Source organism: Hydractinia symbiolongicarpus, chromosome 5, assembly GCF_029227915.1.
Source record: "Hydractinia symbiolongicarpus strain clone_291-10 chromosome 5, HSymV2.1, whole genome shotgun sequence".
Taxonomy (NCBI): Eukaryota; Metazoa; Cnidaria; class Hydrozoa; order Anthoathecata; family Hydractiniidae; genus Hydractinia; species Hydractinia symbiolongicarpus.
Window position 1 is genome coordinate 25989174 of NC_079879.1, and position 13867 is coordinate 26003040.

At 31.3% G+C, this 13867-nt stretch overlaps 1 protein-coding gene across 3 annotated transcripts; it reads left to right on the top strand.

Annotated features, from left to right (window-relative positions):
- The first annotated feature begins 1683 nt into the window (after positions 1 to 1683).
- Positions 1684 to 13528, top strand: LOC130645687 (homeobox protein Nkx-2.5-like). 3 transcript variants are annotated; one of them, XM_057451761.1, is made up of 4 exons: positions 10200 to 10612; positions 10715 to 11752; positions 11897 to 12147; positions 12547 to 13528. In XM_057451761.1, the coding sequence occupies exons 2-4, from the start codon at positions 11713 to 11715 to the stop codon at positions 12844 to 12846; spliced, it is 591 nt and encodes a 196-aa protein (XP_057307744.1). In that variant the 5' UTR covers positions 10200 to 10612; positions 10715 to 11712; the 3' UTR covers positions 12847 to 13528. The 3 variants fall into 3 exon arrangements, with proteins under 3 accessions (XP_057307743.1, XP_057307744.1, XP_057307742.1); XM_057451760.1 differs by lacking the exons at positions 10200 to 10612; positions 10715 to 11752 and adding an exon at positions 1684 to 2061; XM_057451759.1 differs by lacking the exon at positions 10715 to 11752.
- Positions 13529 to 13867: the final 339 nt, after the last annotated feature.

Consider the following 13867-nt stretch of genomic DNA (forward strand, 5'->3'; position numbering starts at 1 on the left):
TGGTAGAAATTTTTCTACCTTCATGGTACACCCAAGAAGAACGAAAACACCAAATGTTATTCTAGTTTAAATAAATAAGTTAGAAGATCGTCAAAAGTTAGTTAATGTATATATAATTTTTAAAAAGGCAGGTTAAAAACACTATTTAAACTGAAAACACTTAAAAACCAGATATGTATAAGGAAGAAAACAATGTAAAATGAGCCACTCGGAACGAAAAAAAAGTTCGAAAAATAACTCAAAAGAAAGCAAAACATATGAAAGTAGCCATCACATTTAATAAGCTAGAGTATGACAAATAGTATCAGGGCTACCCAACACTACACTGCAATGATCTAACTAAAAACTCAATCCTAGAAAAAACATAAACAATTTCAAAATCTTGGATATATATATCTGTTTACAATAGCTACGAGAACCTCGTCGTATGCATGTATATGCAAATTGTAGTATAAATCACTAATTTCGAGACTTCCGCGTTTTTTGACTTGGGATAACAAATTCGCGTCATATAATTTCCAAAGGCCTAAACATTTGGCCGAAAATGCCCTTGAAGTAAGAATAAACAGAAGTTGGTATCCCAAGATGCAATTATCCAAATAATTATCACATAATTTTAGTTTTTTGGTTTTTTAAATCTTCATCTTATCGACTTATCGATTAATCAATCGACACAGGTTAAAATTTAGCACTATAAAAATGACCATTCAAATTGTTGTGAGTCTAAATTTTCTACTCCAATACAACCTCAAATGTCGCAAAAACTGTTCTTATTGTGTTATAAGAGTTTCTGAATTCTTGAATGAAATTGAGCCTTAGGGTTTCTTAAACTATCTTCTTATAAAAATCAAGGAGGTACATTTAAGAAAACTGATTTTACATTTACCTAATTTAAAATAATTGAATTGTTACTAATTGTTAAAGTTTGCTTAGAACACCCTTGTTCTGTGATGCAAGGGTGAAAAACAATAAAAAGAGTTTCGAGGTCAAATATTTAATTGTTAGGTTAATTAATTCTCCATCGAAACTCTCTTCTTCTTGTTTTTATTGATTTATTTACCTCACCATTTCCGTTGTTTAGATTTCGTCGTCTTTGTTTCTATTACGTCACGACTTGCATTATATTCGTTGACAAAGTAAACCAACGACAACAATAAACAAATGAATCTTTCATGAAACAACAGAAATTAAAACAAACAAACAAACAAACCATTCGCTTGTAGAAAAATAAAAGTAAACAAAGTATTTCCAATAAATTTGTTTAAAATATGATTTGCGGACAAATCCATCCTTAAATTAATTGATATTCCCACAACAAATCAATGTTTGTAGAGAGCAAGAAACGCTATTCAAAAAAGAGGGGTCAAGAGTTGTTTAATTTATTACTTAAACATCACCCTACTAAGACCACGCCAATATTTGCATACAAAATTAAAATCATAAAAATTAAATTAGAAAAATCTATTTAAAGAAATAGAATCTTATTTGAAAGGGAGGAAAGTGATAATGATGAGTCTCCTCCTTGTGTGTTTTTTGTGATGGTATTAAATAAATACATTTGTTTTACTGAATAAAGTTTGTACTACTTTTGTTAAAACAAGATATCTATGTACACAGTAGATTTGCTTAAGCTTTAAACCCCCCTCCCCCTTGTCTCCTGTACAACATTTTCAAAACGTTTTTATGAATTCAACTCACTGCGAGTTTGATGGACAGTTCACATCTTTGTTGTTGCCTGGAACTTCCTTTCAATACAAAGCGACTATTTTTATTATTTATTTATTTATTCTTATATTTATTTTTGATACAGATTAAGAGAGTGAAGAATTTGAGACAGTGTGGTTTGACGTTTTGAAATCTTTCGGTTGAAAAGATTTTGTTTATCAATGAGACACTTTAGCTAAATAGACTTTGCTGTCTAATTAAAGTTGGTCATAACTTAAAAACACGTATTTACCTGCAAAGTAGATATTATTTTAACTGGAAAGTCCACTATGAGCACGCAGAATATATTTATGCATCTTTTGGAAGAAATGGGAAAAGTAGAGACCTTCTTAAAAGGTAAAAAATTAGCTTTTGTTATTAACTTTTAATATTTATTTCTGACTTTCAATTTTAAACCACATAAACTTAATTTTAAAATATTTACTGTTAAAAAGGAGCTAATAACAAAGTTAGAATTGAAGAATTAAAGTAGGCAAACCTGTCCGCACACTCTTGAAACGATGACATGAAAACATTCTAGTTCTCAACATCATGTTTTAACTTGAGTTAGGCCATGCATTTTGCAATAAAAAAAGCTTTTGCTAAAAAAAGAATTTGGCGAAATTACCGTGCAATACAGAAGCGGAAGTGTTGTGTTACCAAAAAAATTTTAATGAAATATACAAGTAAAATTATTTTTCTGGTATATTTTGTACAAGATATAAAACATATAAAATACATTCATTCATTTGCTTTTTTAATGTTTTGTTTAAGTAGCACTTCATTGTATTGACTAATTGATTAGGCGCCATGTCATTCATAACTTGACTTCATATTTTCTTTATGCTTTGTCAAAAGAAATTTGAAACATTTATACCAACCGAATATGTTGTGAGCTGGAGAAAAAGAGAATTTGCATAGCTGTATTAACCTTCGTGTTTTCTATACCACCCCTGAGCAAATACAGACTCATGTCTTTGTTTTATTCGTATTGGTTTATTTGTTTTGTAAATTACTTACCGGCGTCATGCATGTATGCAATATTTTTCCCTGTCATTTATCATCAATTTTGTCACTTCGTCAACATTTTTTTCTTTATTTTTTAATAAAACACATTTTAAAATAGGAATGCAATCGATTTAACATCGCAATTTAGCACCAAAATAGACGACAATGGATTAGTTCTCTGATTTTTTCTATTTCTGTACGAGGCCCATTGTTCAATGAAAAAAGTGCTACTTTAAATGCTGTAAAACGTGTAACCAAGGGAGTTCGTTACAAAAGCTGTCAGCAAAATGCTAAACATTGTCATCCCTAGATCAAAGTTAAACTCAAGGAGATTTAAAAGCGGGATCATTGTGCATAATGCTACAATAGACAACAAAAAGCTTTTATGGAGACACTAAATGCCAGTGAGTGACAACTAATATAAGTTTCACCACCCTGTACGTCCACCACCCTGTACGATCGATAAAGTATCCTCAAGCATTTTTCTCGTATCGTGTCGTATTAAGTAGCTGCGCAAAAAGTGCGTAAAATGTTAAAAATTGAAAAAAAATATTTCAGCTTTGTTGGAAAGACATATTTCGTCGGACAAAATGTTTCTGTCACTGTCAATTTTTTTGCATTTTTACTTTTTTTGCATTGTAACGACTCGTAATTTTATAGTTAAAGAAATTTCGAACATTGAGGCTCAGAAGAGTGTCTGGCACAAATACTCCGGTGGTATATCGTAACATTTTGCCATTTTAGTTATTGACGTTGGGGTAATTTTCATTTTTAAAATACTTTTCAAAAGAGAATACTTTTTCCGTGAAGCATTTCTTTAAAAAAAAAAATGTTAGTCACTTGTATGAAATTTAGTCACTTTTTACCGACTTGAAAATACTTGCTGAATTTGTAAGATATAAAACATAAATTATGTACAAGGGAATTTAACAAATTACGATATTCGTATAACAATTTCAACTAAAGTGGTAATTCGAAAATATTTAATTTTTGTATTAAGTATTTTGGTTTCTATGAAAGGAAAACTAAGAATTGGTAAAAAAACTTAGTTGAGTAAAAGTTGGTAAAAGTGTTTAGTCGGTAAAAAAAGTCAATGAAAAATATTAAACCATGAAGCGTTATTTGGGCTAGCATTGCAAAACCTAAAGCCGTAACATTTGTTATTATTACAAGAAATTTAATTGGCTACAAGCGTGTCGATAAGCTGGGCCACAATATTCGCCAATGATTTCTATGCTGACAACAGTATCGAAAAATCATTTACTAACCTTATTACGCATTATTTCAGTGAATATCTCGTTCATCCAAACAGAGGCCAAAAATGATACCATCTTAAATCACAAGCTCTTACCCTGTGGAAACTTTATGTTAAACGAAGTTAAAAAGTAATTCTTCGATCACACTTGAAAAAAGTAAGTGAGTTTCTCATAACTTTTGAGTAAGTGAGTGAGTTTTCTACAGCTTTCAAATAAAACACTTTTGATTTGAAGAAGAGGTGGAGACTTGTAAGGTTTTGTACACATTATAACTTTTCTCATTAATTTAAGGTCTCTCATACATTATGAATTTTCTCATTAATTTAGGGAACGTTCTCACAAACCAAAAATCTCCAATTCAATCTTTCCTAGCCTTTTTTTAGATTTTATGCTTATTTAGTTTCATATTTATATTTTTGCCCGGTTTCACTAGGCGTGAAGGAAAAGAGTCTTGAGTATTCAAGTGATACTCGCTCATTCAGATCTGATGTCACAGATTGTTCACTATATGTAGTAATAGTGTACGCCTATAATTGTGTGATCTTCAACAGTTTCGGAAAGCCAGTAATTATTCCAATTACGCAGCGTATGAAAAGTACATTCTAATTAAACTAAGCAATTAAAAACGCGTGATACGCAGTCAGTCACATGGTGTTCCAAAGTTGTGACTGAACAAATACCTCAATTTTGTCATTAATAATAATTAATATTAATTAATATTAATAAATTTATTAACGAGATGTAATTAACGAGGACTGGAACGAAGTGGATCACTTATAACTGTTAAAAACAATTAAAAATTACTTCATTGATACTTTTTATAAAAGTGCTGACGTAAGCACTGCTCATCAAATTAATCCTAAAATTTCAGACGTTGGTTTGGAAATTTTGATTGTTGAGAATTTTGAATATTGAAATAGTTGAAATGTTTCTCATCTTTTCTTCTGTGTGAAAAAAGCAGGGACTTCTTCTTGCGGTCAAAAATTCTTTCTGACGCTCAGATTGCATGTATATATGTATAGCTACTTCTAAACACACTTTTATTACGTGAAAGAATTCTGAATAATCAAGACCAATATAATTGCAAGCGAAACTGTATATAGTTTGGCTAATAAAGGCATGGTATATATATGCGCGAAATGGCTGACCTCTCCTTGAGAGTCGTCTGTTAAGAGCAAGCATTGAGTGAAGTTTGTTTATTTGGTGTTGTTGTGTTATGATATTAAAAGTTCAAGGTTTTACTATAAACAAAGAATTTCATAGTTCTCTTTTACAAGTACTCCGATGATTTGAAACACGTGTTGTAAGAACTTGTAATGTTTTGATGCTAGCTTGTCTACCAATCACTTTCTGGAAAAATATTTACTAATTAACAAAATTCCAAGTTTAAATGTACTTTTCAGTTTAAATTAACAACAGTGTTCTCTCAAGACTCACTTTTATTGAAGTGATGGTAAAACTGGTGTTGTTTTCTTTTTAGGGTTAAAAATCTTTGAAAATTAGTTCTTTCTTTTCTCTGTTAAAATTTGACTAAAACGACTTCGAAGTATTTCAATTAAAAATATAAAGGAATAATATGGATCCAAGAAATTCATTAGATAGCATGGCAGTTGTTACGTCGTCGTTTCTTGTCGACGATATTTTAAATAGACGTGAAGAAAACACCGACGTTTCCTACGAAAATCGTATCGCGGTGACAGTTAGTTTTAGTACACAAGGCCTCAACTTTTGTGCCTCAGCACCAATGTACAGCTATGGCGACAGGCGAACGACAAAAGAATACGAGACTCGCTTGCACGACGAACATTTAAGTCGGCATAGAGCGAGCCATTACGACAATAGGGAAGCAAGTTTTAATTTTGAGATCAAAGATTTATCACATGCAGACGTCACTAGTAGAGGGTATGAAGAGTTAAGTTGTATGGTAGCTGAGGCAGAACGTAAAGCGGAAAATGCGAGGCATGTTTTCGTCCAACCAAACGAAACCAGTAAGATTTCTTTATTTCGTCTCGACTGTATTGTTTTGAATAGGTGTTAGTTTTCTTGCTCCAGTTTTGGCGCGTGCGCATTGGTCAACCAACCAACCAATCAAATAAAATCAATATGTTACATAGAGTGTTATTTCTGCGCTGCTTGGCAAATATCTAAATGTTTTGAGTTATGTGTTTGATATTTTTGTTGTTTGTTGTTGTTGTTTGTTGTTTGTTTATTACAATGTTGTTGTTCTGTCAATTATCATCACGCAAAATTTTAACAGGGCGGAAATGGTCAGTTGTTGAAAATGTATCATTTTTTCTTGCATGAATCATTTCTTCTTCTAATTTCTTGTTTACTTTACTGAACTGTTGGTTTTAAAGAACAAATTATTTATTTTACTTCGCATGCTTTTCGTCAACTGCACAAATATATGATAGCCATCCACGTTATAGTTAAAATGTGCGTTATTATATTTTCATTTGTCAGCAATCTTGTTCAATATTTAGCTATGAAACATTTAATTTTCTTCTTCTGGTTCTTGGTGAATTTTTTTTTAAATAAAAAACATTGTACTGGCGGGAAAAAAGTTTAGGAATGTTGTTAAGAATGTGTGAAATAATTTTCAAGAAATGACAACTTTTTTATGACATCCCAATAACCATGCTGAGAGAAACAAACTAATACAGTTGAAAAGAAATCGTTCTCATAACGTGTCTATGAATTCTCTTCTCGGTGAACTCTCGTTTCAAAAGTCATATAAAACTGGGCGTGAAAGATTCATTTTAAATTGCGTTCTGTTTTAATCGTGATTGTTAAAATTCATTCTGCACGAAAAAATAAATTGATGCAAAATATTTTCCGAAATAAAAAAAAATTACGAGACCGACATATAGATGCTGTCAAATTAGGGTTCAAACAATTTCTTGATCATTTAGTCACAATTTACTTGCTTGTGTATGGACCACAAAGTTCTCGTGATGCTTCTATATCTTCCAGCCAACAAGATAATTTTTACTGCATGACTCACGTAACGTTGATAAAAACACTTGAAAAGAAGGTGCATGTTTCCTTTATTTTATATGGGTGTGGCGATTCGAATACCAAATTTTATGCTCATCCCCAAGCCTCTGGCAGTTAAATAAAATACAGATCGATAGTTGCTTTTCAGATTTTGCTATATTTCCAAAAAAATAACAAGAGAAGACTTCGAATCAGTACACATTTTATTATGTAAGAAACGTCGTGAAAGATTTTCCTAACTTCTATCCAAAATTTTAGTTTTTTGAGTTACGTATTATTTTTTAAAGTTGCGTTCGGAAAAGTTAATTATTATACTTCTAGAAAATAGCTTCTTTTCAACAAAACATTTGTAGTACAATTGGTATGTTATATTTTGAAGAGAGTGTACCTGTTGGCTTGTCACTTGTAAGATCACATGCATCTTCTAAAATTTACCAAAAAATCAAATTCAAGTATTGTGTGTGAATGCGAAGATAGTTTAGAAAATTACAATGTTAGTGAGAGTTCTGAGAAGATGTGTCATTAATATTAGGTAATATTTCAGCTTAAGAATTTAATACCTAACCATGACTCAGCTAAAAATTATCGATAGTTGTAATAAACTTGTTATTTTGAAATTGTTGATACATGGTTAAAAAATTTAACTAATGATGCCGATATTTCTTCTTCTCTTAGGTTGTGTCTCTTCTAATTTATCTATACGTTTTTCACGAAGAAGTACGAAGAGTTCCACTCTTTCCTTTTAATTTAAATTCTCCCATTTTATTTTGGTCTAATTTGGGGACCGACCTTTGTTTAAAAAACACCAATGGTGGCATTAAATAAATTAACGACAATTTATTTTTAAATACATTAGCTATGTTATTCTTTTTAAGTCTTACACATTGATTTTTCTTGAACTTAATCAAAAGCAGGTCCAAAAGAAAAAAGCAATGAAATTGAATTGTTCTTCTTAACCAGACTTCAAAAAATTGCTTTTGTTTTACCAATACTGCATAATTTCCAACTAGCTCCTACAACCGAACAAAAAAAAATCAATTAAAAATTGTTTGTAGGTAATAGGAGGGGTTATGAGGGGATAGATTAAAGAGGGCATTCACCATTTTTTAGCCTATAGGAAATAAGTGTTTTTTTAAAAAGAGGCGCGTATTTAACGTAAACAATTTTATAATTTTGCAATAAATATTCGTGGAAAATGTCTGGAAAAAGAACTATAATTTGGTATTGAATTCCACAAGTTTATAAAAAAGGTTTTTATAACCCTGTCATAACTGTACTTATTAAAAGATAGTACATTCTTTTCAGCCAATCAAAAAGAAGACAGCTGGGCAGCAAAATTTAGTCAGAAACTAATGACAACAAACGCACCCTATAAAATTTTGCTTGAAATTTTGCCAATTTTTTTTTGACAGATCGGTATCAAAGGAATGTTACATCAAAATATTCCCATGAAAGAACACTGTCAAGATACAAATGACCCAAGCTTAACTCCAAGGTTCCAATGTTTTTCTAAAAATTGCGCAATGTGATTTCCAGCGTGAGAATCATAAGCTTTTGGTCAATTTTTCTCAACACATGAGTATTTTTGGTACATGTTATATTTATCGTTGGGATTAACACAATAATTTTTTTCTAATAGCCATCGTTAGCTGATGCTCTTGCAGGAGCAGCTGAAGTACTTGCAAAAATACAGATGCTGCTTAAACGCTTATTTGCGCATTTGTTGTTATATTCTACTTAGTACGCGTAAGGTTTTTTTATTCGTCTCCTGAAAATGTTGTAGAATGGATGGGTGTTGGTGAATTAGTTTTTTCAGCCATTCCCGCTTTTGGCAAGTAATAAAAGTTTTTAGACGGAATGTGAGAAATGCCTAGAAATACATCATTAAGCATCTTTGCTGTTTCACAAAAGCACAAATACGGAATTAAGAACAGTGAAAGCGGACGTGTAATATCTCTTTATGAATACAAGGTCATTTTTAAATATAGTTATATTTCTATTACATAAGTGCGTTGGTCCACACAAAGAGCATTTACGTAAAATACATGTTTTTCCGTGTCATCTGTCGGACGAAAAATTATTCAAAATATTTTAAAGACGTCGTGGGAAAAACTGTCTGATCAAATAAAAAATGACGTTGATGAGTACGCAAGAACCAAAACAATTCATGTTGACGTACGCTTCCCAAATTTTGTGACTCTTTTGCTTTGTTTATAATTACGTCATATTTCCGACTATTCGACGTCTTATGCAGTGTGTGACGGGATATCAACTTTCGTCGTCATCGGCCGACGCGAGCTTTGCAGAGACGAGCTCCTATGTTGCAAAAACAACTTGATGTCGCTCTTGTGTTAAGAAAGTGGCCTGGTATTTTTGCGAATTTTATTTTGGCGGCAGTTTTGGTTTTGGAAGGTCAATATTCTCACGCAGATAAGTATAAAAGATTCTCAATAACGCAAAACTTTGTTTTTCTTGCAACATGAGGTTATTTTCATGAAAAACTTGCCGCCAGGATTAAAAATGTGGAGATCAAGCTTTTTTGTTTGTTTTTGGTTAGCGTTTTATTTTGTTTTTGTTTTTTCACATCGCTTAAGGACAAGAATATTTGAGATATTGTTTATGTTGGTCAGACATGCATTTTTGAGTCGTTCTGAGTTCCCTTTCAATCGCATCATTAAGTCCTTTTTCTGTTCCTTATTTTTATTACCTATTAACAGTAATTTTAATATTTCTTTCTAATTTTATAATTTATAATAAATATAGAAGGCAAGTGAATTAAGACAGGAGGATATTTTCCTTTCTAATCTATTTACACAATTAAAAAGAAGGTTTCAAAGGAATGACAATAACCTTAATATTAGAAAAAATTCAAGTTTTTTGAAATTATTTGCGAAGTACTTACTCCCTAACCCGATTTGAAAAGAAAGAGACAGTAGGTCTGTCATTTTTAAAGTTGGAATTGGGAGGATACGTTTCCATTAGAGAAATGATCTCATGTTTTGTCCCACATTGTATAATAACCCTAGGTATGAATTAAATTTGATCCTATTTAAGTAATCGAGGCATTTTGCAGCCTTACTAACCTCAAGAATGTTGTTTTTGAGTTGGTTAGATATACTCAAAAATATCTCATGATATATTGCAAAATAACGGACCGTTCTTCAAAACGTAAACAAAACAATCTCGAGAAAAGGGAGACCACAATTTCATAAACGTGTCAAGCTTGCGAAAAAATACAAAAAAAATTGAACAAACTACAAAAACACAAAAATGCAAAAAATTAAACAATGAAAAAGTGAATAAACAAAAACACAAAGAATTCTTATGAGCAAATAAGACAAAACATGAACTTTTTCGTGCTCTATATCCCAGAAAAGTCAAATTTTCAACCTTTGTGCCCATCTATATCCATAATTGATGGCTAGCCATAATCCAAACATAAACGTGTGAATCCAGTGAACACAGTATAAACAAACTTATTTCTACGTATTGGATTTAGACAAGAGATTGAAGAGTACACTACAATAGCTAAACAAATCCTTTCTTATCCACAGAAGTATTTTTACAAAGAGCAATGATAGATATGTATGGATCAGAATTGACGTCTCAGAATTTAAATTTCATATATTTTAATTTATTTGAAAATGGTAAGGTTAAAATATGATTTTTATTCATATTTTTATTGGATTTTATAACTTTTATGAGTATAGCAAAATAATTTACAACACTATTTCTAACCATCTGTCTAGAGCCAATGACTACCATCATCAATGACTACCATCTGTTAGTAACAAAGAGTGATCTTTCGACGGGCTTACGCTAGTAATAAAAATTAAAAGCCGTGGAGCAAATTTTTTTAGCTTTAGCTTTAAATATATTTCCTTCTCGTTTGGAAAATATTCTTGAAATAAATGTATCACAGTATGTACTGATGTAAATATAACACGAAATGACACTGCAAGGACATCTACAATTTCGTAAAGCAATTTTCGTTCTTGCGTTATATATTCCATAGTTTTTATTTGTTTTGTTTTATAGAGGTCCATATTTTTTAGCGTTGTGGTAAATTTCGATATAAACAAACGCTGAAACTAACATAACTGTCTTCTAGCAATATACATAACTGTCTGACTGACAACAAATTGTTTGTTGTTGTTTGTAATATTCATTTTTTTCGTTAAGTTGATATTTCCTGCAAAGTTGTTTTGACCAAGTGGAGACCACATCATCATTAGATTGTTGAAGTCGCTTTTATGTTTTCTTGTAATTTATCAAGGACCATCATTAGAAAAAACTTTAAAATGAACGCGACAAGACTAAGAATATTACGTCAAATTTCAGTACTTAGCTAGTTAAAATACAGAATTAGTAACACAGCTGTTACATTTGGCGGGATTTTTTTAAAAAAACTTAAATCAATGCTTTCAAACAACATTTTAATTTTTTTTAGAAAAATAATTTGTGCATATCTTTTTCAAGAAAAAGGTTAGATGGCGTCACAAAATCTCACTGAAAATTTCATTTGAATGAGAGACACCATAAGATAAAAAGATTTAAAAGCTAAAAAAAGTAAGAAAACAAAGACAATAACAACTAAGTAAACAAAAAATATAAAGCTTAAAAATAAACAACAAATACAAACAAATGAGAAATTTCTCTATGACGTCACGGTTTTCAATTAAATGGACGTACAGAAAAGGACAGAATTTTAAAGAGTGAGAGTTTCTGGTGAGAAAGGAGCACAAAAATGCTGTCTGAGGTTCTTGGTGAATTTTTTCACATCTCTGGTATTTTTTATCATTATTTTTGGCATCTGCCATTATTATTTTGTGTAACATGACACCGAAAAATGTCTTTTGTGAATCATGGTCGAATTTGTGGTTAGGTATTGTATATAAAGAATGATGGTTTGAGTTGTGTTTATTTCACAGGTGACCCTTTGAACGGCGCATTAACAACACAGAAATCTGAGTTTAATACCACGGCAACGGAAAATATGCATTCTACGGCAGATACGATGAACCAACAAGTTCCGACTACCGGTAAATTAAGAAAGAAACCTAGAATTTTATTTTCCCAATCACAAGTTATGGAGTTGGAAAAAAAATTTAAAGAGCAAAAATATTTGTCTGCATCTGAGAGGGATCAAATGGCTAGCAAATTAAATTTGACACCAACGCAGGTAAATTGTTTTCTTCAAACCATTTTAAGTTTTTTGTCTTGTAACAAGTTTGATATAATCATTCTACGCAGCTGAGATGGGCGGTTCGAGTGGGTTGTCTAATTTTTTGAAGTGTATAACTAAAGGTAAACAAACCTGGATTATCGAGGCTAAAAAAAAAACACTTTCGATATCTGATGATATCATTACCGCTTGATGTAATTTTTTTACTCAACCAAACATATTTTTTATTTTCAGGATGTATGACTCACTCTTTATTTGTTTATATTTCTTTGCACATGCACCTAATGAAAATGCTTTATACATTTCCATCTTTTTAAAATTAAACTTTGATGCTTTCCCTAGTAATCGAATAATCTTTTCTAGTCCTATACCTTGACATTAATTCATTTCATTTAGGTAAAAATTTGGTTCCAAAACAAAAGATACAAATGTAAAAAACAAACTCTTGAAAATCGTGCTCGCCCACCTCCATACGATTGGTTATATCAACGACAAGTTCCTGTTCTCGTGCACAATGGTCAAACTGCAGGCTGTTTATCCTATTGTGGCAATCGATCAGGATATATGCCCTCACCGTCTCCAGGTGATTTGAATTATCCTGCATTTTATCCTGAAAGTTACAATACACAACATTACAATACAAACTATTCTGCTACATCAAGCTACCCCACTTCATGGCAGTCATTTTATAAATAGTCAGGTAGCTAATATATGTGTCATTCGTGGACGTATAACGTCTCCAAAACTATGCAATAGATTGAATTGGGCGCCGTTTTATAACAAAAATGAAAGAATGCAAAATCATTTTTAATGACGGTTTATGTGAGAAATGAAATTTCAGTTTCTTGTTTCGGTTTTTAACCTTATTCAGAAGACTCGGAAGACTTCTTTTTCTAATATAAGGCTTTAAATTCGTTTTTAAACTTGTTTTCAAAACATCTAGCACAACGAGTTCTTATTGGTGAATTCAAATTTCAAGCAGCCAATCCGTCATTTGAGATTTTGTTTTTATTTTATTTTTGGAACGTCTTAGCTGTTAAGCCGCCACATGCACGCACAAAAAAACCACAAAAAAGCGCACAAATGCATGTCGGGAAGAAAGGTGAAGAAACCATGTCGGTTTATTTTCATGCAACACTGAGGTGGTATCCGTACGTACGATTGTATGTTCTAAACAGACGTTTTTCTTATGTTTTTACGTCCAGACATATTTGTATATATATTTCATGTCATAGATACACGAAAACATAATGTATATAGCAGGTCGGTGTACATTTTAAATGCATTTTCAACTTAGTTTAAAAAGGTAATAACTTTATTATATATTTTACATAAGATATTTTCTATACGAAACGGATAAGAAAGAAAATCGAAAGAAGCGCTATAGTTTTTCTTGCACCTATTCCCACTTATAGAAGGTTATGTGTTTTAATCTGAATTTTTGTCGATTTTAAAACTTTAAATTTGAAAACGCTCTTGAATAAAGGCCCATAGTCATGTTCCGAAGGAAGTTGCGCGTTTTTGCTTCTGTATATCAAACTTAAGGGGGAATGAGAACTATTGTTTGTGAAAAAAGTCAAAACAAAAGAGGAAATAGTTGGAGGTTCCGTGTCAAAATGGTATTAAAGGACAAAAACATTATCTAAAAAAAACTAGGTATGTAATGAAAAAATTTGTAAAAAGAGAAAAAAATTGTTTAACTAATTTTATGGAAACC